General features: G+C 55.3%; 2 protein-coding genes across 9 annotated transcripts; one reads left to right on the top strand and one right to left on the bottom strand.

The window, feature by feature from the left end:
- Positions 1-1757: 1757 nt before the first annotated feature.
- On the bottom strand, positions 1758-23740 carry PLK5 (polo like kinase 5 (inactive)). 7 transcript variants are annotated; one of them, XM_036032131.1, is made up of 15 exons: positions 10032-11573; positions 9286-9399; positions 9029-9145; positions 8518-8647; positions 8329-8416; positions 8130-8225; positions 7273-7471; positions 6994-7120; positions 6729-6805; positions 6502-6586; positions 6140-6217; positions 4445-4601; positions 3430-3559; positions 3223-3333; positions 1762-2172 (listed from the first exon to the last, which is right to left on the bottom strand). In XM_036032131.1, exons 1-15 carry the CDS (start codon positions 10137-10139, stop codon positions 1987-1989), a joined length of 1803 nt encoding a protein of 600 aa, XP_035888024.1. In that variant the 5' UTR covers positions 10140-11573; the 3' UTR covers positions 1762-1986. The 7 variants fall into 7 exon arrangements, with proteins under 7 accessions (XP_035888027.1, XP_035888030.1, XP_035888024.1 ...); XM_036032132.1 differs by having other exon boundaries at positions 1884-2172; positions 6994-7054; positions 10032-11577; XM_036032138.1 differs by lacking the exons at positions 9029-9145; positions 9286-9399; positions 10032-11573 and adding exons at positions 22893-23025; positions 23651-23740 and having other exon boundaries at positions 1884-2172.
- ADAMTSL5 (ADAMTS like 5) lies at positions 20486-26429 on the top strand. 2 transcript variants are annotated; one of them, XM_028520324.2, is made up of 12 exons: positions 20490-20800; positions 21201-21273; positions 21382-21473; positions 21722-21782; positions 21933-22041; positions 23091-23218; positions 23701-23812; positions 24144-24230; positions 24378-24541; positions 24829-25024; positions 25102-25173; positions 25511-26429. In XM_028520324.2, the coding sequence occupies exons 1-12, from the start codon at positions 20727-20729 to the stop codon at positions 25810-25812; spliced, it is 1470 nt and encodes a 489-aa protein (XP_028376125.2). In that variant the 5' UTR covers positions 20490-20726; the 3' UTR covers positions 25813-26429. The 2 variants fall into 2 exon arrangements, with proteins under 2 accessions (XP_035888032.1, XP_028376125.2); XM_036032139.1 differs by lacking the exon at positions 25102-25173 and having other exon boundaries at positions 20486-20800.

Genomic DNA, 26429 nt, shown 5'->3' with positions numbered 1-26429 from the left:
GTGGTCCAAGGGAGTGGGGTGGAAGCCTCACATCTGTATGGCCTGGTCTCAGAAGTCACAACTGTCACTGCTGATACCCTGTTGGCTCCACAGACCAACCCTATTCAGTGCGGAGATGGCTGCACAAGGGAATGGACGCCAGGAGGTAGGGCCATCTTACAGGTTGCCCACCATGGCATTTTCACACAAAAGACTGTCTGTTGATCAGAAACACACCACAGCAAAGCAAGAGGATGATGGGATATCAGCATCTACTCTCCCTGCTTCTGGACCTGCTACACTCCACTCTACGTCCAGGAGACTCAGGGGTGGGGTGGTGGGGGTCATGTGACCAAGGTCCAGCCAATAAACTTCAACCTGGGACTTTTGCTGGCACTAATGAGAAATATGTGGCTGCTGCCTTTGCCCAGGGTTTGCTGGGGAGCATGTCAGCACCTGCCAGGGGTCATCTTTGTCACTATGCTGCAAGAGCCAAAACAAAGGATGTAGAGAGAGAAATGGAGAAAGAGTGAGGGAAAGGGAGAGGCAGGAGGAAGCCTCTCTCCTTATTCTTCAACTGAGCCCCTGACCCAGCCTTGCCAGCGACCATCTCTTCTTCTTCTGAACATTTCAATGTCAGAAGCCGATCCTTTGTGTTGGTCATAAAATTAGGGGGGAGGTTTCTGTCATTTGTAACATGACACCATCAAATGAGCAAATAAATAAAATGTGGTCCCTCCACACACTGGAATATTACTCGGCCATGAAAAGGAGCGAAGCATGGACACTCACTAGAACGTTGGATGGACCTTGAACACGTGATGCTCCTCAGAGAAGCCAGACACGAAAGGCCACAGAGTGACTCCATTTATACAAAGCGTCCAGAGCAGGCACAGCCACAGAGACAGGAAGTGGGTCAATGGCTGTAGGGGTGGGGGAGGGGCGTTCTGGCATGATAAAAACAGTTTGGAATTAGATAGAGGTGGTGGTTGCACAACACTGTAAATGCATTTATTGTCACCGAGTTGTACACCTTAAAATAATTAACTGCATATTATGTGAATTTTACATTAATAGTAATATAAAAAGGAAAGAAAAGACCATGATGCCCCACCCAGCATTGCCTCTGTCTTCTGCCAGGCCTTCTCCCACCCACACCCAGTTCCTCCCGGGTTCCCCAGGGAATCTTCCCGTGTTTACCCCTCCTTTAAACAGAGCAATTTCTCCTCCTACATCGGCACATTTGACCTCCCCTCACCGATCCCACCGAAAATCTGGCATTTCCTCCCCAGATCCTAAATGCCAGATTTTCTTCATCCCCTCCTTCTATTAAAAGAAACAAGGTGGCTCCTTACACACAAATCCAGGAATGCAGCCAGGCACGCTGTCGAGGGGAAAAGCCAGGGTGTGCTGATGGGTTCTTTTTTACAGGAACATAAATGTATGTCAATGGAGAGAAAAAAAAATAGGACCTTCCCCAGGAAGCACATTCCCCCCAACTCTAGGTCATCGCAGGTGACAGCTGTGCCCAACGTTTTCGCCCCCTGCATAACACAAGTCACCATCTCTCTAGCTCCCAACATTCATTTTCTCGCTGACCGTCTGTTAAATAATTGTCCTAACGTTTAGACTTTTGGCCACTCCACAACACCACTCTGATCCTGACTTCTGTGCTGGTGAGAATCTGGCCCGCCTGTCTGTGTCACAAAGAACGCTGGGCTCAGATCCCGCTGGATCTGAGTCGCCTTGCTGAAGGTCCTCAAACTCCCCCAAAGAAAGTCAGATGGCAGGCTACAGGTCACGTTTTCTTTAATGAAGAAAAAAGAAAGCTGAACAAAAGTCTGGGTTGAACAGTCACGCCATGAGGCAAGAACCCCCACCTCCCACGCACCTGCATGCTCCCCACCAACTACCCCCAAGGACATCCCCTCTAGAGCAAGGGGAACAGAAATGGAGCCTGGGTCCCTGGCATCAACATGCAGAGGTTCAGTCTGACCCTAGGGGGCGCTAGATGCTCTGCAGCATGCGGAGAGCATGAAGCAGGTGGTGGCGAGCAGCTGGGGGACAGCCATGGCTCCGCAACATCCCCAGAGTGTAGGAGGTATGAGGCTGGCCCCGTTCCCAGACCGTGAGCAGCAACTCTTCGCCCCCACCACACAGCACCAGCTGAACCTGGTCTCCACTGCAGCTGACCTGCCAAAGGTAAGGAGCCGAGGTCAAGGGGAGAAGGGATCCCCTGGGGCTGCCCCCAGCTTTGGCCTTACAGACAGAAGGACAAGTGGGCAGGAGACTGAGAGCCGTCTGACCTGGGTCTCAGAAGCTGTCCCACTCCTAGGAACTCACAGTCGCGAGCCCAGAGTTCTACTATACAGAAGCGGAAACTGAGTTTTAGACAGGACTCCCCTGCCCACAGTCACCCAGTGAGACTTCCATTTTTACTCCTGTCACCTGAAGATCTCTAGCCCCTCACCAAGTACCAATGTCCCCCGAGTGTCCCGCGGGGCCTTGGAGACAGTGCTGTCTTCCTGAGACCCCGCCCAGCCCAGGGTGTGGCCCCGCCCAGTCTGAAGAGCTAGAGTTGTTTTTCCTACTGTAAAAAATTTTAAAATAATAAAAAGTTAAGAATAATAATGAAAGTATCATAAGCTACTTATTTTTAAATGTTTTAGGACTGGCTGATTTCTCAGAAATTGCCAGGACTTCTCAGGAAAAACTCAACTTAAAAATGATTTCCCAAGGCAATGACATTTTCACAGCTGCTAAATGAAACCACCCACAAAAATGACCCCAAATTACATTTTGCCGTTACTTACACTCATTTCCTTTTCAAAAAGATTTTATTTAATTATTTATTCATGTACAGAGAGAGAGGAAGGGAAGGAGAAGGAGAGAGAAACATTGATGTGCGAGAGAAACGGATCGGTCGCCCCTCACACACCCCCGACTGGAGACCAAACCTACAACCCAGGCACGTGCCCTGACCAGAAATCTAACTGACAACGCTTTGCTTGGTGGGATGACGCCCAACCAACTGAGCCACACTGGTCAGGGCACATTTTATTTTCAATTTTGCAGTTTTTGAAATTAGGAGTCAATACTTCGCCCCCCTGCCAGGAGGCAACTGTTTCCTGGAGCCCCACCCCCAACAGTGTGCACTGGAACAGCCAGCATGGTCCAGGGGACAGGGCTGCTGCCAACCCACTGACCCCCCAGGGGCCCCTGAGGATGAGGGCCCATGCTCACCTGCAGGGTCCCATCACTGAAGAACAGCAGCAGGGCCTGCTGGGACACAAGGAAGCGCAGCAGGCAGAGGCTGGGGCTAGCAGACTCAGTGGGCACAGGCAGGCCCCCCTCCTGTGGACAGACCCAGCCACAAGGGTCTTAGGGCGAGGGTTTCTCCACCTGCCAGTCCCAACGGCCCACAAGCTCCACCAGCCCCGCTCCCCTCACCTCTTGCAGCCGCTGCTGCATATAGCCAGCAAAGAGTCGCAAGACGGCCAGCTTGGCACCCAGCAGGCTGGGCACGTCCCTCAGGGCAAATGTTTCCAGCTTCCCTCGGTCAGGCATGTAGCTGACTTGGCTGAGGGCAGGGGAACAGGGTGCCAGCTGTCACAGCTGCTGTCCTGGGTACCTTAGGCCAGGACACCTTCCCACATAACAGCACCTCCTTGGACTGTTGCTTTGAAGACCAGCTCCACACTGACCATGTTCTGCAGGCCCGCCCCTCTCCTGAACTCCAGACCTCTGGAACCATGGGCTCAGCCTGTCCACTGAGATCCTGATCTCCCCCATACCCACCCTTCTGCCACCTTTCCATCTCACCCCGTGGCGCTCCATCCTCCCTGCCTGCAAACACAGTCAAGATTCCAGCTCCCTTGCCTCTCTACTCTGCCACCATCCCAGTCTAAGCCACTGCCATTGCCCAGCTAACTAGTCCAGTCACCTCCCCTGCTGGCCCCCTGCATCATTCCTGCCAGAGAGATCTTGTTCAAAGTGTGAGTCAGATCCCTCCTTCCTGCCCCAACCCCAACAGTGACCTGGGGCACTGACTTCACATCCTTCCTATCTCCCCCTCACTCACTTTGGAGTCCCCACTGTTCTCCAGATCCACCATGCTCAGTTCCTTCCTTGGTGCCTTGCACATGCTGTTCTGTGTGCATCAAATGCTGTTCCCAACAGGCTGCATTTTACCGTTCATGTCTTGCCTGAATGTCACTTTTTCAGAAAGCCCCTCCACAACCATGCTATTGTGAGCCACATCCACCACCCAATCTGTCACCTTGCCCAGTCACTTCCTTCAGAAAAGTCCCACCTGAAATCAACTTGTTCATTTATCATTGTTCTTCCATACCAGGCAGCGAGTGGCTGTAGGTGTGCACAGTAGGTACTTGAATACTTGAGGAATGGATGAAAAAAGGCAGGGGGAGAGCCTGGCCCCCAAGGGGACAGGAGACCTGCCACTTACCCCCCTGGGGGGCGCAGGGCCATGTGGGTGCCATCCCGAAGCAGGACACCACTGCTCCCATCCGACAGTCGGTAGCCAAAGCCATACTTGCTGGAATAATCCACCCACTTGGGGGCCCAGAGGATGGACCGCTGTTCTCTTGGGGGTCCCTGCATGGCTGGGCACAAAAATAAGGTGAACTGATGGGGGTCCTGGTGGGGCCTGGGTGGAGGGGCAGCAGGTGCACAGGAGTTATCAAGAAAAGTCAAGAAAAGAGAAAAACAACTCTTGCCTTGTGGGGGGAAGACTGAGACACGGGGATCACTCCCTCCCTCCCTCTGGAGTGAGTAATTCTGAAATGCCTGTGACACCCAAAATACCGTAAGGCTTTGCTTTATTTGATTAAAAATATTTGTATTAAAAATAAGAAATTGCTCAGTGCCGCGTGGGATGCTGGATCAGATCCTGCAGAGGAAAAGAGTCATCAGTGGGAAAACGGGACACCCAGCGGCCAGGGGCAGACGGGACTCCGAGCTGTTGAGTGGCTTCTCTGAAAAGTTTTCTTAAATTCTCTCTTACTGTTTATTTAAAACATTGAAATAAAAGTTGGCTCCTGCTGATTAAAGACAAGCTTAAAGTCTGATTGCTAACCATCAGGGGAGGCTGAACAAAAAAGCAAAAATGCCCTGGCTGGTGTGGCTCAGTGGACTGAGCACTGGCCTGCAAACTACAGGGTCACCGGTTCACTTTCCAGTCAGGGCACATGCCTGGGCTGTGGGCCAGGTCCCTGGTGGGGGCTGTGCGAGAGGCAGCCACACACTGATGTTTCTCTCCCTCTCTTTCTCCCTCCCGTCCCCTCTGTCTAAAAATAAAATAAAAAGCAAAATGGATCCCACGAAAAAGAAAAGGCTTGGGGCTCCCACTCCACGCAGGGCAGTGTCCCTCTCCAGATGGGGCAGGACACATGGGCTGGGGGGCGGTTAAGGAAAGGGAGAGAGACAGGGCTTGGGGAACTGGGACTCTGGGATGTGGGGAGGGGACCCATCTCGGAGCGCGGCTGGGACAAGGGTTCAGGGCTGGTGAAGGCCTGATGTCTCATTTCCTTCCTCAGTTTCTCTCGGTCTCCTCCCTGGCTCTCAAGCAGGACGACGTTAGAACTGATAGAGACTCAGACCTGAAAGGACGCGGCTGCCCCCAGAGCCTCCCCAACACGTCACTCCAAATAAAGAGTCCCCCTAAGAACTTGGCCTCAGGAAGTTCTAGACCTCTCGCACGGGGATAGCTGGCCCTATCATCAGCCTCCTTACACAGGGAAGGCAACTGAGGCACAGAGGCTTAAGTGACATGCCTGAAGTCATTGTGTCCTGAAGACTCCCTCAAACCTGTCCCCCCGTGGAGCCCCAGAAATGCCCCCAGGAGTGCCTGGATGGAGACAGGGTACTTTTCCTCAGAGACTGAGAGATAGGGTGGCCCCGACAGTGTGGCCCAGTTAGCTGCATGTCATCCCGCAAAGCAAAAGGTGGCTGGTTTGATTCCCAGCCAGGGCGCATGCATGGATTGTGGGTTTGGTCCCCGGCGAGGGTGTGTACGAGGCAACTGATCAATGTTTCTCTCCCTCTCTTTCTCCCTCCCTTCCTCCCTCTTTAAAAATAAATAAATAAAATCTTCACAAAAAAACAGACAGGGTAGCCCCGGGGGCCTAGGCGGTGTTCCTACCTGGAGGCCCAGGGTCCAGGCAGAGCTGCAGGTTTCTAACGGCCTCTTCCACCTCCTGCACTGAGCTCCCCGCAGGCCCTGGGGAGACAGATCTATGTGGAGTCAGGGAGAGAAGAAAAGAGGGGACAGGCCTTTGCCCCATGATGAGGGCCCCTTCAACCAGCCCCACCCCAAACTCCTGCATCCGGGAAAAATCTTATTTTCAACCCAGGAATCCAGAAATCACTCCCATTTTACAGGTGGGAAAGTGGAAGCCAGGACAGGGGCAGTGACCCTGGGAAGGCACTGTCTTGTCCACTGCCTCTGGACCCTCACTCCCCACCCCCCGCACAGCCCCCACCTAAGGTAGACAGTCTGCTCACCAGCTGGGTCACTCTGGAGGGTCCCTTGGTTGAGTAGGTAGACTGAGACCTCAGGCTGGGGAGCCCCTCTCTCTGATAGGGGAGCCTGGGGAGGGAACAGCAGGAGTGAGGGGAGCAAATGGCTCCAGCCTCCCCACTCTGAAGACCCGAGTGGGGTCTTCTCCCTATGCTCAGTCTTACTCTGAGAGTGCCCTCCTTGTGTCCCTACCCCCAACGCGTGCCCTCACCTCAATGCCCAACTCCATGAAGTCAGGGTCTGAACCATCTTCTCCTGGACACGAGGCCTCATTGGGAGTATGGGGGCCTGAGAGAGGCACAGGGTTTTGGAGGCTGCAGAACCTGGGCCCATGTTGGGCGAGGCATGTGCCATCCATACCCACCTCTGCCACAGTGTGAGTTGCCATGCAGGTGGGAAGCATGACAAGTGTGTGAGGTGCAGAACAGGTATTGGGCAGGTAGGAGCAGGTGAGGGGTGGGCGGGATGATACTCACAGGGTAGCTGGCACTGGCTCAGCAGCAGCTGGCCCACCTTCTGGAAAAGCCTGCCCAGAGGCTGGGGAATGGCAAAGATGGGTGGGCTGTGGCAGGAGTGGGGTGGCAGCCGGTCTGGAGTGAAGCCCTTCAGAGCGGGGCATTGGGGGTCAGCACCCCACTCAGATTGCCTTGACCACCTGGGGGTCCTCACCCTACCTGGGCCTCAGCTGAGATGCCCCAGAGGAGGACCCAGGTATCCAGCCCCCAGGGTGGCAACCATTGCTGGATACCACACACCTGTGTGAAGAAGTCGTCCTGCAGTAGGTGGTCCAGGCTGGGCCGCTCAGCTGGGTTGGGTGCCAGCAGGCGCGCAATGAGACGACAGGCATTGGGTGACAGGTGGGTAGGCTCAGGATAACGGCTGGCTAGGATATTTTCATACATCTCTGACAGGGGAGCCGCCATGAAGGGAGGGGAGCCAGTCAGAACCAGGTACCTGGGCGAGGTAGGGGGCAAGAACCTGGGTGCCTGCTTGCACTTTTCCTGGGCTGGTCCAGAGTTGGCTCACACCTACCTGTGCACACCTGGTCATACCTACCTGCACTGCCCTACTATGTCCATGCTTCCCATCCATCCATGCTCCCATACCTGCCCTTCATCCCCTCCCACCTGGCCACTCCTGTCTGCTTGGGAGACATCAGCATCTGTAGACACCGGTTTATACCTGTACATAATGTGTCTGAATGTGTTTGCCCAGTTTTCCTTTTTGTATGCTCACACCTGCTCTACTCTTGTATGTGCTTCATACCTGAATATATGTCCTGATCTGCCCTTGCACCTCATACCTGCACACCTATGCACACATCTGTGCACACTCACCCCTGACCTCCTTTGCACATAACCCCCCCATATCCCTATCATACCTGCATGCTCGAATGATGGCTCGTGGGTGCTCCTCCCATCGGCCTCATATCTGCACACATCTGTTCACATCTATCACGTACATGCCCTCGTGTGCCTGTGCCACCACTGAACCTCCCCTGGACTTACTTATACTCGTCCTTACCTCCTTGCACGCTCCCTCTTGCTCATACCTGGCACCACCTGTGCAATTCTGCCCCACTCCCCCAGCCAGGCCCCAGGCCCCCACTCACGTGACACAGCCCAAAGCCCAGATGTCTGACTGACAGGAGTGCCCGTTCCTGGAGACAACCTCTGGGGCCAGGAAGTTTGGAGTCCCACAGAGCACCCTGGGAGGGGACAGTGGGGTGGCTCAGGAAGACTGGGGCCTGCATGCCAGCCTAGGTTCACCTGTGCCCACCCCAAGAGACTGCTCCGAGCCTCCTTCCTTACCTGTGGCATCGGCCCCCTGGCCCCACCTTGGCAGCCAGCCCCAGGTCCCCGATCTTCACCTCCATGTTCTTCTTCAGGAAAAAGTTACCTGCCAGTGGGGTGTGGGAAGAGTCACGGGCATAAGCAGGGTCGGGGAGTGGTCCAAGTCCCAGCTCCCGTGGCCCGTACAGCCGCCCTTGCTGCACTCACTGAGCTTTAGGTCTCGGTGCACGATATGCTGCTGGTGCAGGTAGCGCAGGCCGCTGACCAGGCCCCGCAGGTAGTAGCGTACCTCAGGCTCTGTCAGAGTCCGCCGTGCCTCCAGCACGTGGGCCAGAGACTGCAGGTGACCCATGGGCCACAGTGTCAGCACCAAGGAGACACACATGAGCTCAAGTGTACTGAAGTGGGCAAGATGAGTGCAAGCAGGGGGCATGGCAAAGTGCAGGAGGGACACAGGGGAGCACAGGGATGCTCAGGTGGGCCCAGGTAGGCCCAGGTACCGCAGATGAGTATGAAATAAGCCTGGTGACCACAGAATTAACTGGGCACAAATGTACGCAGGTGAGCCTAGGTGAGACAGCCTAGGATGAGCGCAGAGGGGCCTGGTCTGGGCACAGGCAGAAACAGGTAAGTGCAGACAGAACACAGGGGCAGATGCGGATGAGCACAGCATACACCGAGTCATACAGACTCCCTCTCGGCCCCTCCCCCCAGGCACCTGGCGGCTGCAGTACTCCAACACCATGTACACGTGGTCACGGTCAGCAAAGTGCCCATGGAAGGCCACGATGTTGTGGTGTCGCAGGCGGCTGTGCAGGGCAATCTCTCGCTCCACCTGCAGGCACAGCCCTTTGTGTGCACACCCTGCATGCAGTGGCCATGCCAACGGGCATCCACCCCACCCTCAAAGACAGGGGCCTCTCTGGGAAGCTGCTGTGGGCATGAAGACCCTGGGCACTGACAGGGGCACCCTACCTTCCCACAGGGGCGCAGACCCCCAGCTCCGGCCCCACGACGCGGCACCACCTTGAGAGCAAACACGCTGCTTGTAGACAAGTCAGTCAGCTTATAGCAGCGGCTGAAGGCACCCTTAAGGAAGGGGATTCGCAACCTCAGTGGACAGGTGTGCGCACGTGTGTGGACAGGTGGCAGGTCGGCTTCACATGCACACACCTGAGACACACAAATACACTGCCCACATCCTCTTACCTGGAGACACAATGCAATGCCTGGGAACAAACACAGGGACACGTCCACTCAGACAGACACAGCCATACCAGGCACAGAAAGCAGAGAGATGTGTAATGCATTCATACACACACACACACCTGGAGACAACATGACAGGGTTTAGAGAAAGGCATGGATACCCACACCACACTCGGTGGTAGCACACCCACACTCCTGGACACACAACTCTTGGACAACACATAGCCCGCCAATTACCGGTTCCCGCCACACAATGCACGCCTACAGCGGGCCCGCCACAGACCAGGCTCCCAGCCCAATGCCAGACCCCAAAACTCGCGCAGACACACAACACAGGCAGAGATAAAGCCCAGGGGGACGGCCCGCAAACAAGCTGGTCGCACACCGGCTCCACTGCACTCAGGATTGCGCGTGCACAACCCGCCCTGACCCGCTGGGACCCCCCCACTGCCGGGACCTCCGCCTGGCCCGGCCTTGCCCCTTGTCCCGAAGTCGGGGTGCTGGGGTCCCCACCTTGCCGATCAGTTTCCCGCGCTTGTAGACGCGACCGGAGGCCGGGTCGCGCAGAAAAGGGGAGACCAGCGGGCGGCAACTGCCCCGCCGCCGGGACCTGGGCTCCATTCCCGGCGGGGGCCTGCGGGGAGCAGGGCGCGGACACTGGCGCAGCCTCCCACTACCACCCACTACCACAGCGCAGCGCAGTTCCGTGCGGCAGCTCTGGGAACAGCGCTGCCCGGGGCGCGTCTCATTGGCTGAGGGGGAAAGGGGGGGAGGGCGGAGTCCCGAAGCTTGGGGGCTGGTCCGCAATGGGAGGGGGCGGATGCGTGGGGAGCGCGTGGGAGTGCGTGGATGCCCCACTAGCAGCGTTTGCACCCCGCGCGCCAACCCACTGCGCTCAACCTGGCTCTTTCAATCCTGTGCCTCCCGCCAAGCTGCGAACTGTCAACGCGCAGTTTCACTGAACCACTGGGCCAGAAACTGACTCTCGAAGGAATTCTCATTCTTTCGGAGGCCTCCCCAGGAAAGGTGGGTGGCGCTGGGGTTTGGTGGGCTCTCCCCCGAGTGCGCTGGAGAATGGGTCTAGTTCTGAATGTCTGTGACTCGATCTTTTCTGCGGGTGAGTCTCCGGCTCCCCCATGACACCATGGGGCTTGACTACCTGGGCAATGGGCGACACAGCAGGATTCAGAGGCTGAGAAAGAAGTTGGGGATCTCTGGGGCTGAGGCTGGTGCAGAGGGGGAGTGAGGCCGGGGGCAGGGACCCAGAGGGGAATGGCTCCTTGTTGGAAGGTGCCATCTATGAAGGACACTTTACAGTGATAAGGGACAGGATTTAGGGACCAATGGATGCACACTGGGATTTATGATTCCCAGCAGAGGCTGACAGGGAGAGGCAGTCAAGTGGGCAGGCTCAGGTCCTGTGAGGGCATCTCTGAGCTCCGGGCTCAGCTTCTGTTCTAAGCACTTCCCATGCCTTCTCCCATCTCACCATTACATCAGCCTGGAAATACAGAAAGTGGCCCATCCCCATTTTACAGGTGAGTACACTGAGGCCCAGGGAGGTTAGGTTGCTTACCCAGCCAGGAAGGGACAGTGCTGTGTTTGAATTTGGGCTACAGCCTCTGGCCACCTCGGTATTAATCCCCAAATGTTACATAACACAATGAATGGGGAGGGATTAGCAGGCCTCAGTGAGGCTGGAATCAGGCCTAGGAATTTTCCAGAGACCAGATTTCGGAATCCAGCCCAGCCATCCCCCAAGACACCCTGCAGGGGAGGCAGAGCCCACACGCTGGAGCAGGTGGTGAAGACCACTGAACCCCAGGAAGGTTCTTGGGGGTAAAAGAATCCGAAATTCCTGGCTACGTGCCACACAGCATGCCTGTCAGCTGACCCCTCTGCACAGACGCCAATCTACCCCAACTCTTGGCTGCCCACTAGGTTTTGCTGGCTAAGCCTCCACCACGGCACTGGGGAGATCTCCCCTTCCCAGCCTGCACCTCCCTGAGCAGGTACGTCCCTCTTCCGGAACTCTAGAGTGAGAAAACCTAGAATAAAACAAAAACATAGCTGTTCACAGCAGTGCAATTCACAACAGCCAAAAAGGAAACAGCCTGAACGCCCAATGTGGATAAACGGATACAATGCCGCTCATCCACACAGTGGAATATTATTCAGCTTTAAAAAGGAAGGAAACTCTGACATCTGCTACAACATTGATGAACTTTGAGGACACTGAGTTCAATGAAATCAGCCAGATACAGAAGGACAAACACCATGTAACTCCACTCGTAGGAGGTCCCTGTAGGAGTCAAATTCACAGAGACAGGAGGTAGATGGTGGGTGATGAGCTGGGGGAGGGGAGGAAAGGAAGCTAGCGTTTGATGGAGACAGAGTGTCAGTTCGGGAAGATAAGAAAGTTCCAGAGATGGATAGCGGTCATGGTTACACAACAATGTGAATGTACTTAATGCCCCTGAGCTGTGCACTTAAAAATGGTTAAAATACAGCCCTGGCTAGTGTAGCTCAGTGGATTGAGCGCGGCCTGGGAACCAAAGTGTCCCAGGTTCGATTCCCAGCCAGGGTACATTCCTGGGTTGCAGGCCATAACCCCCAGCAACCGCACATTGATGTTTCTCTCTCTCTCTCTGTTTCTCTCTCTCTCTCTCTCTCTCTCTCCCCCTCCCTTCCTTCCCTCTCTAAAAATAAATAAATAAAATCTTAAAAAAAAAAATGGTTAAAATGGCCCTGGCTGGTGCAGCTCAGTGGATTGAGCATGGGCTGTGAACCAAAGGGTCACCAGTTCGATTCCCAGTCAGGGCACATGCCTGGTTTGCAAGCCAGGTCCTAGTCCTCCTGTTCTCTTTCCCTTCCCCTCTCTCTAAAAATAAATAAATAAAACTTTAAAAAATGTTTAAAATGGTAAAATTTATGCTGTGTATTTTGCCACAATAAAAAAGGAAAACATATTAGAGGCCCGACTCTACCCCGCCAAAAAACAGAACCTTAGGGGACTTACTAAAACCCCCATTTTAAAGATGAGCAAACTGAGGCACAGTTTGGGTGCTAGTCATAAGATCACAAAGGGGGTTGCCTGACCTCCCATGCTGACCCCTGCCCAGGTTCTGCTAGGTGGGTGGATGGTCACTGGCTGGATCCTCGGCCTGGCCACTCACCCCCGCGAATCCCTACACCCCAGGCCACAGCTTCACTTCCCCTCCATCCTGTCAGTAATGACCTGAAATAACTCCCCAGACTCAGCAGATTTCCCTGGAGAAGTGCAGGAAGCTTTGCTCAAAATACCTGCCGCAGGTGAGGGGGCAGCTGCTGAGACAGCACTGGGCAGCCAGGCTCCTGGAGGTCTCCCTAGGGAGGCTCGAGGGGCTTGGCATGGGGCCAGCCTGAGCACAGTCTTCCTCTCCCAGAAGGTGCCAGGGTGGGAGCACTCAGGCGGCCGAGACTCACCCTGGCTCCAGGTACCTCTGTGGTCTCCTGGCCTTAAACCCTCAGAGGATTCCCTCACGTCTGTACTCAGGAGGCTGGCCTCTGGGGACAGGGCCTCGTGATCAGAGTCAGCAGGAGGGGACCCTGTGTCTGTGCTTCAGAAACCCCATGACTGCAGCAGGGCGTTGCTTTGAGACTGGCCAGTGTCAGGGGCGGGGAACTTTGCTTCCACTGGTGCAGGATCAGACCTTGTCCTTGCCTCTCCCAGCCTCCAAGCATCCACTGTTGTCGGCTCCTTCTAGAAGCACCATCCTCTCTGGTCCTCCAAGGTCATTCCCACCTCAGGGTCATTAACTTAATCCATCTGCAAGGTCCTCTCTGCCACGTGAGGTGACATAGCTACAGGTCCCTTTGGAGAAGGGACATTACACTCTGACAACAGAGGGCAGACAGAAACTTTGTAGTGTCTTTGCAACTTTCTGTAAATCTAAAATGATTCCAAAATTTAAATTTTATTAAAAAAAAAAAGAACGAGAATTAGGAGGTCATGATAAGAAATTCAAGGAAAACCTATAAGGCAGTAAGTAACTCAAAATCAATCATACCCCCACCCCAAGATCATCGTGGTCAACACTGGGGGTGTATCCTTCAATTTGCTGTCTGAGTTTATGGTAATGTGCACACTTCCTTTATAAAAATGTCATCATGTTGTGCATGACTTTTCTAGTATCTTTCGCCCAACAGCGTGCCTTAGATGACTTGCCACTTCTGATTGTCTCGTGCTCCTCAGCCTCCAAGCCATGGGAGGCCTCTGCCCCTCTCCAGCCTCTAAGCCGTCCTTGCTCACTGCACTCCGGCCACAGAGGCCTCCTTGGTGCCTGGGCCTCTCCTCTGCACACGCTGTTCCTTTGCCGAGAACACCCTCTTCCTCATACCCTCTTCCACCCAGTTCCCCCTCATCCTCCAGGTTCTGCCTGGAGAATCCCCACTTCAAGCAAGTCCCCTTACACCCGTCCCCAAAAGGAGCTGACGGCACCCATTGTGTTGGGAACCGCCCTGACTGGTATCAGAAACTGAAACCCCCACCTAGGCTAAGGCTAAGGGAATGCCCTTGGAATCGTAAGCCAGCAAGGAGACAAAAGCTTATCTCTCTGGCAGGAATGCTGCTTCTGCTGCTCTATTCATAACTGAACCCCCAAAAGCTTGGTCGGTTAGCCAAAGACGGGTAAGATTCCCCAAGGGGGGAACGACCTAAGACAGGCATGATCACTTTGGGAGGCCCCCCAAAAGAAGGACTTGGGGGGCTGCAGCAAAAGGGGGTGATAGACCCTCTCTCCTCAGCTTTGACATAGCCTGAGTTCTCATCATCTGGGAGAAAATCTCCTTATCTCTTGGTTGCCTTAGTTCCCGCGCTCCACCTAAGCCTGAAACAATGACAGGGTGGTGCAGCTCTGTGCTGAAAAGGGTGGATTCCCCAGGTGATCAGGCCTACGAAAGAATATGTAAATTACTGTGAAGCCTGCTTTGTTTAGAATGCTCTCAGTTGAATGAAAAGGGTCCTAGGAGGAAGTTAGTTTGTTCCTCAAAGTCTTACAGCTCTTTTACCCCAACTCAAAATAGGCCCTCAGACTTCCTTGTTTTCTATGGTTCCTTAATTCCCCCTAATGAGTACTGTACTTTACCTGAATTATTATGCAAAATGAGCCCAATAAAAGCAGGTATGGACGGTAAATCAGCGAGGTCCTCACTAGAGGGGGTGGCCATTTCATCCCTACGTCTTCACAGAAACTAGTTTGTCTCTGTGCATGTTTTTTTCTCGCCTGTTTTCGTCGAGCCATCCGCAGCGTTCCGTGATCACTGCTGGCCGGTGACCCACACATCACATTCGGATGTGGGTATAAAGCTGCTCCAGAACATCTGAGTCTGAGTGTGGCTTCACCCCTCTGTACCTCAGCGTCCTGACCCATAGGGTAGGGTGAGGAGTGTCACATCAGATATGGCAGCCCCCTAGGCAGTGGCAACTCAGGGTAGGTAAAGTGCTTGGTCACTGGGTCAGTGGCATGACAAGTAGGACCTGTGTAGAACGAGGGTGATGGAAAGGGCACCCCCCATTTGTGGAGACCTCTTGATTAGAAATCACAGAAACCCAAAGTTACTAAAGTGAAAAATACTGGGTTTGTGGCTTCAAGTATGGGCCGATCCAGCGACTCAAACAACCGTCTCAGAAATCTGGATTTTTCTGTTTCCTGCCTCTTATGTGCTTAGGGTGGCTCTTCCCAGGTGGCAATCACAGCTCACGTGGGTGACCCTGGCCATGGTAGGATGCAGTCCTGTTCCATCCATACTCAGGCTCAAGCACATCTGGGCAGCTCCAGAGACCTTGGATTATGGGGCAGGAGTGGCAGGACCCCTTCCATTTAGTCAACTCAGAAGGCTAAAGTGTCCTGGTGATAGGGGTTTAAGACTTGGGAAAATTTAGCTTAAGGTAAATAGTCATAAATCTAGCAAGTAATGTGTATGTTAAGTTTTTGTTTCAGTAACTACAGATAAGGTCTATCTTGGCACCTAAGAGTAAGCAGATGACCTCTTGGAGAGGTCTGTACCAGGAAGAAGCAAGCGACTACCCTTCCCCCTTGGAGGCAACTGTTAAATTTCAAAGGCTTTCTGATACCTTGTTTGCCCTCCCCCAACCCCCTTATAAAAGATCTGGCTGGGAAAGAGAGAGCAAGATGGTTTGTTAGGGTATGAACCTGCCATCTTCTCGGATCGCCGGCCATCTGACTAAAGTGCCTATAAAAGATTCAATCACTGTCATTGCTTATTGGATTTGGTAGTGACAGGCAGCCCGAACGCCAGTGTCTTTTCCGGTTACACTGGGACCACATGGCCAGGACCCAGGGATCACAAGTGGCACAGGGAATTGGCGGAGGGGGTATGAGGAGACCGTTGGATCTGCTCAGAGACATTTCCTAACCCCCAGGGAGGCCACAAGACCACAGACGTCAGAAGGAGCAGGAGTCCAGCCAACCCACCTCTGCCATGACCCGCAAGCACTCTCCTGATCCCATCCTGGCCTGCCTCCAGGAGGGGTTCTGGGCTGGAGCTCAGGATAGGGGGAATCCAGCTGACCCTTAGCCAGGATCCAGGCTTGGGCACAGGGTTGGGGACTGAGCTGCCACTGGACCTGGGCCTCTGAACCTCACAACCATCCTCTCCACCTGCACTGGGTGTTTTGAGCCAAGCCCAAGGCCTTATCCTCTGGGAATCTACTGAATCCAGCTGAGTTATGTTCAGAGGAGAGAGGTAGAGACTGGAGACAGGGAAGACAAAGACTGGCGGTGGGCCCAGGACCCCACACCTTCACCCCATCCCAGCCTGGTGATTCCACAAGTGCTAGGGCCCCCATAAAGGATGCAGTGCCTGCTGTATTCACTTTCTACAGGACTCAGTGCCTGCTGCATACACTTGTTACAAATAGAGTACAATGCCTGCTCCAGATGTTCCCTGCAGAAAGTACCTTCTGTGAACTCTCCTTGCATGTGCGGTGATTTCTGTATGCACTCTTCTTTACAGGATACAGTGACTGTTGTAGGCAATCCTTGGAAGGCTTAGAGTCTACTCCCTGCAGGGCGCAGTACCTACAGTATACACTCCCTGCAGGGAAAAATATATGCTGTGTATATTTCTCTTTTTTAAATATTTTATTTATTTATTTTTAGGGAGAGAGAGAGGGAGAGAAATATCAATGTGTGGTTGCCTCTCACACACTCCCAACTGGGGATCTGACATGCAACCCAGGCATGTGCACTGACTGGGAATCGAACCGGCAACCCTGTGTTCACAGGCCAGAGCACAACCCACTGAACCACACCAGCCAGGGTGCTGTGTACATTTCTATAGGATGTGGTGCCTGCTGAATAACACCTGCTATAATGCTCCATGCAGGACATAGTGCCTACTCTATGCACTTTTTGCAGGGCACAATGCCTGCTGCATGTGCACCCTGCATGACACTGTGGCTGGTGTTTGGGGAATGAGGCACCTCTAGGGGGTATGCAATTGTCCACTTTGTGACATCCCTGGACCAGGCCTGATTTATTTCTGATGACCCACCAGGCCCCAGTCCATAGCCTTGTAAGTAATCAATGCTCAGAAGAGGATGCCTGCTTTCTCTGTCCCCCCTCCCTCCCCTGCCATCCTCTCTCCAGCAGGCTTAACCTCATCAAGGTCATGACTGCCTCCATCAATGATAATCCTTTGGGCCACTGGTCCACATCCTTTATCTTGCCCACACAGGCCATACCTCCCTCCTCCCAGAAGCCCTGTGTAATCTCTGGCACTCTACACCCATCTTTTCTCCCTCTGCCCTTTTCTGTCCACACTCACGCCCTGTGACCTCATCCATGACACTGAACACCCCCATGTGCCGAGGACACCCACATATCCACCTCTACCTAGACATGACTCCTTGGACTTCTGGCCTCTTCTGGGGACCCACAGACGTCTCACCCTACAGTGGTTCAGAAATGACTGCTGAACACACCCTCCCCCACCAGCCTGCCCCCTCAGTAAGTGAGGCACCTCCCTTCACCAGACACTCAGGCCAAGTTCCTGCCTCACGGTCTTCCCAACTCTTCCCCCGAGGGATCCATCAACAACTCCGGCAGACTCCACTCCCCAACAGCTAGGAGCCGCCCCCTGCTCTCACTTCCACCCACACTCCAGTTTAGCCCCTGCCCAGAACACCCGATGCTGCCTCTCACTGCCTGCTCGGCCCCACGCCTGCCCCCACAGCAGCCAGGGAGAGCTTTTCCGAAGCTAGAGCACCCTCTTCCACCTTCCTTGGCTCCTTCCCCGCCTCTGTCCTCATCCCTGCCCGACTCAGGCCACTTGCTCCACCTACTCCATCCCCTGACTCTTTATACTCTCTTAGTCCAGCCTCAGGACCTTTGCACTTGCTGTGTCCTTTGCCTGGGCTGCCCTTCCCACCACCTCCTGTGGTGATCATCTCCTCACTGAGGGCCTCCCTGATGTTTCTCCCGTCCGCAGTGGGCCTGGGCTGTTTCCTCTGAGCACCTGATCACAAGGTGACGTTATACCTGCCCAGGGGCTGCCTCCCTCCCTCACTAGCCTGATTGGCTGAGTGTTTCACCACTGTATTGGCACATATTTGTAATAAGTTCTCAATAAACATTGAAGAAATAAATGGCACTGGGTGGCTCTGTTCTGAGCTGCTCTAGGCTGGAGTGCAGACAGATCCGGTCCAGCAACCTCTCACTCCCTGTGGTCAGGGCTGGAGACCCATGGTAGGCTTCCAGGAGGAGGAGGCACTCAAGCTGAGCCTGGCTGAGGAGCAGTCCACCCATTGCCTTCTTGGTGCTCCATCTCCTCAACCTGCTTACCAGGGAGCACCTTAGGTGACAGTGAGGAAGGAGTGAGCAGAGGACGCCTGCTGCGTCCCCGTGTAGGCGGGGGACTGGGTGGCGGCCGGCTGGAAAGGGTTCGGTGGTGAGAGCCCTGGGGTAACCCTGATCTCGCCAGTCCGCGCAAAGAGCTGAAGTCTGTCTGAAAGAGTCGCGGTGGCCCCCTTGCCCAATTGGGGAAATTGAGGTAGGAGAGGGTGGGGCCACGGCCACGCAGAATTGAGACCTCTGGACTCGGGTCTGGCTCCAAAGCCGCTCACAGTCCGGGGGCCTGGCAGGGAGGGCAGGAGGCGGGGTGGGGCGCGTCCTCTGGTGACAGCGGCGCCCGGAAATGCGCTGGCCGGGAGTGGGCTCTCCGCCCCTTACGCCCAACTCCTAGGGCTGAGCGTTTCCCCAGTGCGCTGGGGGCCCTGTGCTTGGGGTGGCCGGGACCTGAAGCGGAAACCCCAGGATTGGAACTCAGGCGCGCAGGTCTCTGAGTAGGCTGACCCTGAGGGAAGGACCAGAGAAGGGGATAGTGGCTGGGAAGGGAGACCCTCGCGGGGACACTATCTGGACGTTAGTGGACAGGGAGCAGCGCCCCGGACTCCCGGAACCGGGGCAGGACGACCTCGGTTCTCTAACATTCCCGGGCCCTGAGCGAGGCGCCCGGAATAGCAGCCCCGGGGTGGGGTTAAAGACGGCCAGTCCCCTCGCCGTTCTCCCGCCCTGGGCTTCCCAAGGTCACCGGGACATGGACTCTCAGACACCAGACCGCAGTTCTGGGGTGCCGGGATCCGCGCGAAGCAGTCTCCTGCGGCAGATCCGCTGGGAAGCGCTCCACGGCCGCGTGAGGGCGCAAGGGGCCGCCGCCTCTCTGGACCCCGACCTGGGCGCGCCCTGGGAGGCCGGGTGGAAGGAGCCTCCCTCGGCTCCCCCCGCCCCTCCCCACGGGCACCGCAGCTTCGTCTCGCCCTGGGGCCGACCAGAGAGCCGGGACGCACCGCCAGAGCTCTAAGTCGCCGGTAAGCCCCTTTTCCTATTCACCCACTATCCGAGGCCATGTCTGCTCCTCCTCCCTGGGTCCAGTAGGGCTGTGGAGGGGTGGGGGCAGGGGGACAGTGAGGCAGCAATCCCCCAGGGGGAGAAAAAGCTCATCCCCACTTCCTCCCGGGGAGACTGAGGCCCAGGGGCGTGGCTTACCCTGTGATCACACCCACAGTCAGAAGTTCAACCAAAACCCGGTGTGAGTGTCCTGCTCTTTCAGAAGGGGGCTCTTGGAAGTGGGATGGTGGTCCTTCTAGCCCAGGGTGTCAAACTCATTTTCACTGGGAGCCACATCAGCCTGGTGGTTGCCTTCAAAGCACGCAATGTAATTTTAGGACTGTATAAATGTAACTACTCCTTAACTAAGAGCAAGAGCTCGGTGCTGCCCTGGGTAGAAACAAGGTGTTAGGCCGGATAAAACAAGGTGGAGGGCCAGACTCGGCCTGCAGGCCTTGTGTTTGCCACCTGTGCTCTAGCCCCTTATTTTCCATCACCTAGATTCCCACCTCATAGCCAGGGCTGAGTCAGGAGCGGGTGTTAGAAGGCCAACCCTTCTTCCCGCATCTTTGCTCTTCCCTCCAAATTCCTGCTTCATGGGCCAGCCAGGACCCTGGCTTCAGAGAGGATCTGAAATGCACCTGGCAGCACAGCTCTGGTCAGAAAGAGGAACCCCAGCTGGTGGTCTTCCAGGTTTTCAGCACCTGCAGCCACCTCAGCACCAGACCCCTGGTGCCCCAGGTCCAAGCGTCAGAGCCAGGACAACCTGAGATACAGGGAAAATGAGGCTCAGGAAGGGCCATGGGTCCGGCCAGGGCTCAGCCTCCCCCCACCCAGTGCCCAGGAGCTTGTCCTGCATGTCCTTTGGGTACTGCTGACTGCTGGGCTCCCTGGCTGTGGCCCAAGTAAGGACTCAAGGTTGACACTTCCCTCCTCCTTTCTCTGCCAATGTCATGATCACACAGAGGGTGTGGATGGCAAGTGGCTCTATTTTTCTCCTTACAGATGGGAAAACTGAGGCCCGTGTAAGGCAAAGTTGCCAGCCCAAACTGTCTCCCTCTTTTCTGCATCATCCTCATCAGGGGTCCCTTTCCCTTCACAGACCACCCTGGTGCTCCATTCCACACCCTCTGCTCATGAGGCCATGAGGCACCAGCTGGCCTAGGGTCAGGTCACCCCTCCTTGCCCCTCCCCAGTCCAGGGATTCCCTGCTGCCAAGGGTCTGGGAGCAGAGAAGGCACTGGAGGGACCCAGTCCCTGACCCAGCCCCCATTGGCTGCACCCTCTGCAAGGTCTCAGTGTCCTGGACTGACCCCAGATGATTCCCACTGCACAGATGGGGCAACTGAGGCCTGGGGAAGCGGAGTGGCTGGCCCCTGGCCACACTGGAAGGTAGAAGCAATGATGGAGAGAGCGGTGAGGGGCCCTGACCCTGGAGACACTTGTACACTGTCCTGGAATGATTTGTTCTGTCATTAGACACTGATTAAGCACCTACTGTGTGCATCACAAGACAATAACCAATAATAATGATAATGATAATATAACAATAACAATAATAATATTCTTTGAGCTCTTCATCTCCATTCCAGGCTCTGTGCCTCCTATTTTTCTTACCTGATCTGAAGGACCCCTCAAAACTTTCCTCTGAGGGGGCTGTATTTTTCAGAGATGAGAAGGGAGGCCCGGAGAGATTAAGTTACTGCCCCAAATCTCACAGTCAGGGCAGAGCTGGGGTTCAGCCCCCTGGCCTGCTGAACCTTTACTGCAGCACCATCCTCTGCTTCCCCAGACCCCTCACCCTATGGAAACTCCTGCTCCTGCTGTGGACCCTCCTGAACTGTGGTTTGGAGAGCAGTGCTCAGGTAAGGGAAGATATGAGCCCAGGGGACACTGGGCATGGGGACCCAGAAGCCATGTGGGGTTTGCCAGCCTCCCTTTCAGGCTGACCATGCTTCTCTCTCTCCAAGTAGGGGCCAGGAGAGTGGACACTATGGGGTTCCTGGAGCCGCTGTTCCAGCTCCTGTGGGCGGGGGCTCTCCGTACGCAGCCGGCGCTGCATCCGGTGAGCAGGATACAGCGTCTGAGCATGTTCGAAGGGGTTCCTGCCCCTCCTTCCCTGCCAGCCAGGCCTAGCCCCTGACCACACCCTTCACCTGCCCACACTTGCTGTGCCTTTTAATCCCACTGATCCACTGGAATGTGGGTAGGGTTGGGGGGTGGGGAGTGTGTGTGTGGAGGTTGTGCAGGCGGGCTCTGGGGAGGGGGTTACTAGGGGACCTGACCATACTCTGGCCACCCTGCTCCTCATAGGTTTCCCAGGGAGGAGCTGTGCTGGGGGGACACCCATGAGTACCGCCTCTGCCAGTTGCCAGTAAGCTCCGTCCATGTCCCATACCCTTGAGTCTGTCTTAAAGCCTTCTGCTTCCCCACTTATGGCCTCAGATATGTTTGCCACCCTGCCAGCTTCTCTGGGCTTCCCTGAGGCTGTCCCAGACTCTGACCCACCCATCCATGTCCCCAGGACTGTCCCCCAGGGGCCATGGCCTTCCGAGACATCCAGTGTGCCCTCTACAATGGCCAGCCTGTCCTCAGCCTCCAGAAGACTTACCAATGGATACCCTTCTATGGCGGTGAGTAGCCTGCCCTCCTGTTGGTCCAGGGGGAACAACTCAGAGCTGGCAGAGAGAAATAGCTGCTAGGAAAGAAAGGGGACTTGGAGGGTAGTAAGGAGAGTAAGCATCGGCACTTAGGGTTTGAAGGATAAATAGAAGTTGGTGAAGTGAAGGGAAAAAAGCACAGGTGAGGTGTAAAGCAGAGGCAGAGGGAGGCAGGGTCTGTTCTGCACGGGGTTGAACACCAGGCTGCAGATTTACTTAGAGCCATATCCAGAGGCCAACAGTTCTCAAACTTATGCCGGTAGCAGGAAATGTAGCCTGTATTGAGCTGAAAATAGCAAGTTATATAACTGTGTGCCTGAGGCAGTGTGCCTCCAGGTTTAAGACAGGCAGCTTTAGATGCCATGATGGGGGCAGACACAGATAAGAAAAGCTTAGAACGGAGAAAGGTCCATCTGTAACCTCATGGGTATTTTTTTTTTTTCCTTTGCTTTAAGAATTGGCCCACCAGGGCCAGCTCAGGCTCCATTCCAGGCAGGGTCAGCCAGACTCAGGGAGGTGGGAGATTGAGTGGGAGGAGCAGGAGTCAGGGTTATGAGCCCACATTTGAGAGTGGACTGCCCCTTGTCCCCCCTGCCAGGTAGAGGGGGAAACTGAGTACTAGGGAAGGCCAAAGATACACCCGGGCTATGTGCGACCCAGTCAGCACTGAACAAACACTTTTTATTGGGCACCTACTGGGTGCAATTCTGCTCAACGCTGAGCCTAGAAACGTGTCTGGAAAATAGTAGGTGTTCAGTGAGTATTTGAGGAAGGAATGAATGAATGCATGCATGCATGCATACATGCATGAAGGTCCAAGATACTTGCATGGGAGAGTCCCAGGGAGCTGGAGGCAGAATGCCTAAGTTCAGTCCTGGCTCTGCTTCAACCTTGATGTGTAGTATTGGCTGAGACTCTGGGCCTTAACTGCTCAAGAGGATGGATTTCTGGGGGAGCCTAGAAGGAAGAGGGCTGTAACTGGGATAGAAGACCCCTGATTTACCCTCTCCTTCTGCCCCCAGCGCCCAACCAGTGTGACCTCAACTGCCTGGCCCTGGGGCATGCCTTCTACCATAGCTTTGGCCGCGTCCTGGATGGCACTCCCTGCAGCCCGGGTAGCCAGGGACTCTGCGTTGGGGGACGCTGCCTAGTAAGGATTCTCCAGGCCCCGCCCACCTCCCATTGAGGCTCCGCCCTCAAAGCTCATTTATTTAGTTCTAGATCCAGTCCTCCCTCCTAGCGCTGTCCCTGAAGGGCCCTGCCCCCCCCATAGGCTCCTCCCCAAGCTTCCCGCCAATGCCCGTCCTTTTACTCTCAGGTCCCGCCCAGGCCCCACTCCTTTTGTTCCTTAGTCCCTCCACCTTCCACAGGCCCAGGTCCCGCCCAGGCCCCACTCCTTTTGTTCCTTAGTCCCTCCACCTTCCACAGGCCGTGCGCTTCCTTAGGCCCCACCTCAGACTTCTACCTCTGGACCCAGCCATTTACTCTCAGATTCCTTTCTTTTATTTCAGGCTCCACCATTGTCTCTAGGCTCCTCCTCCTAGTTCTCAGAGCCCTGCCCCCTACCAGCAGGCTGAGGCACCGAGTAGGGCTTGGGGCTCTCTGTGACGTGTGTCCTCCTCACTCCTTTAGAGCGCCGGCTGTGATGGTTTGATGGGTTCAGACGCCCGCGAGGACCACTGTGGACGCTGTGGCGGCGCCAACGACTCGTGCCTCTTCGTGCAGCGCGTGTTTCGTGACGCCGGTGACCACTAACCCCGTCCTCTCTAGTACAGCGGGCTGTTTAAGAACCTGTGGGCACGGAAGTAAAGTTTCGTGCTGATTGGGCAGTCTGCGGCCCTGCCCTTTTTCTTCATTCTGATTGGTCAATGCGAGATTGTCACGCCCTGACCAGAGTAGATGAGATTCTAACTGCTTCACTTAATCGATAATAATCGTTAACTCCAAACGTTTACGGAGTGTTTTGGGGATACCAAGGCCAAGACTAACCTCCGAAGTTGTAGCATCTCATTTAATTCTCAAAGCATCCTTCATACATCCCGTCTGCACTACAACACCCTTTTCCTCCTGCCCAGGAGCCTATGCCGGGTACTGGAATGTGACCCTGATCCCAGAGGGCGCCAGACACATCTACGCCGCCCATCGGAGCCGCAACTACTTGGGTATCGCAGAATCCGAGGGGGAGCGGGGAGGCGCCCTGCTGGCCGTCCGGGTGCAGCAGGAAGACTGAGGCTGGAGGAGCGGGACTCAAGGGTCAGGAGGCGGGAGGGGCGGGTTCCGGAGAGCCCAGGTTGACCCTTCCCTTGCAGCGCTGATTGGGGGCGACGGGCGCTACGTGCTCAACGGCAAGTGGGAGATCAGCCCACCCGGGACCTACGACGTGGCAGGCACCCGCGTAGTCTACACCCGCGCCACAGGGCCAGAGGAGACACTGCGTGCGGCGGGACCCACCACCCAAGACCTGCTTCTGCAGGTGCGTGCCTGGCCTTCAGGGGGCGGCTGGGTACGTGGTGGTGGGGGGGATTAAAGGATTTAGGGGAGACTAGGGGCAGAGCAGGGGAGGCCGGAGAGAGAGTGGGGAAGCTAGGAACAGAGGGTCAGAGGGATAAGAAGGTCAGAGGGGCCAGGCTAGGGCAGACAGTCAGAGGAGGGAGACTAGGGTAGAGAAACAGAGGGGCAAGGCAGGAGTGGAGAGCCAGAGCAGGGAGGATGGGCTATCAGTTCCGATTTCCACTCCTTAGCACCTGACCCTCCCCGCAGGTCCTCCTGCAGGAGCCCAATCCCGGCATTGAGTTCGAGTTCTGGCTCCCTCGGGAACTCTATGGCCCCTTCCAGGAGCAGACACAGGCCCTGAGCCTGTCCCTGAGGCAGCCACAGCCTCTGGAGGTGGAACCCCAGTCTTCTGAGCCCAACAAAGCCCCGGCTTTCCCCACACGGACCCCAAACCCCACCCCAGGTGAGGGGGAAACAACCACAACCAGGATGGGAGCAAGCAGGGAGGTGAGGCTTGTGCCCTAATGCTCCATCTCACAGATCCCTGCCCACCCTGTCCCGACACCCGCGGTCGTGCCCACCGGTTGCTCCACTATTGCGGCAGTGACTTTGGTGAGAGACTCTTTCCCCAACCCTCATCTGGCCCCTAACTGACCTGCACTTGGCTCCTTTCCTGCCCACATCTGACCCTGATTTGACTTTACCCTTGACTCCTTGACCTGACTCCAACTTGACCCCTTTTTCTGGCCCTAATTTGACTCCTTGATCTGACTCATTGCTCTAATTTGACCTCTAAGTCCTCATTGATCCTGACCCCAGTACCCTCTCCACAGTCTCTACTGGGCCCCCATGTCCCACCTGACCTCCAGTCCCTCATATGGCAATGGGGTGCATGGATGGGTGTTTAGGCTGGCCCATCCAATTGGCCTTAGCACCATTCTGCCCACAGTGTTCCGAGCTCGAGTGCTGGGCCACCTCCGCCAGGCCCAGGAGACCCGCTATGAGGTGCGTGTGCAACTTGTCTACAAGAACCGCTCACCACTGCAGGCCCTTGAGTATGTATGGGCACCAGGTCGCTGCCCCTGCCCACCAATGTCCCTCCATCGAGAGTACCTGCTGGCTGCCCAGCGCCTCGTCAGTCCCGATGGCACTCAGGACCGGCTGCTGCTGCCCCACGCAGGCTATGCCCGGCCCTGGAGCCCCGCCGAGGACAGCCGTGTACGCCTGGCTGCTAGACACTGCCCTGTCTGAGCCGCTAGACAGGGTCTCACCCACACAGCAAGGAAGTTGTGCCTGACCAGGCTCAAACTCAGCTTATTTCCCCTCTTGCCCTGGCTTCCAGGGAGCTCAGAAATATCTCCCACCACAACTCTGTGACTCTCCATCATATATACTTATACACCTTCACATGCAGTTAGATCCACTGTTGTGAGTAGGCAGGCAATGATGAAAACACATTGAGTTGCTTCTTTAACTCTTATTTCCTCTCTCATCATGGCTTTCAGGAAACTCATAGCTATCTTATACTCAAGAACTTTATGTCTGCTTTTATTCCCCTTGCCTCACCTTCATTTGCTTAGAGAAGCTCTCATAAGCAAGCAGGGCCCAGAAGACATACCTAAGCAGACACTGTGATGTACCGGCTTCCCTCCTTGCTTTGTCTGCCAGGAAAGTCATCACTGTATAACTCCCTGACACTCTACTCTCTCTCCTCACTGCCATTTGCCCACACACGCTAATATGCTCCGAGACATTGTCACAGACACGCCCCCTGGAAGACATGCCTAACCGGGCACTGTACTGTACTAACTTCCCCCGATGCGCTGAGTACCAGGAAGTTCAAAGATAACCTATTTTTTTTCTTTCAA

Source organism: Phyllostomus discolor, chromosome 8 (assembly GCF_004126475.2).
Source record: "Phyllostomus discolor isolate MPI-MPIP mPhyDis1 chromosome 8, mPhyDis1.pri.v3, whole genome shotgun sequence".
NCBI classification, from domain to species: domain Eukaryota; kingdom Metazoa; phylum Chordata; class Mammalia; order Chiroptera; family Phyllostomidae; genus Phyllostomus; species Phyllostomus discolor.
This window is presented reverse-complemented; position numbering and strand designations above follow the sequence as displayed.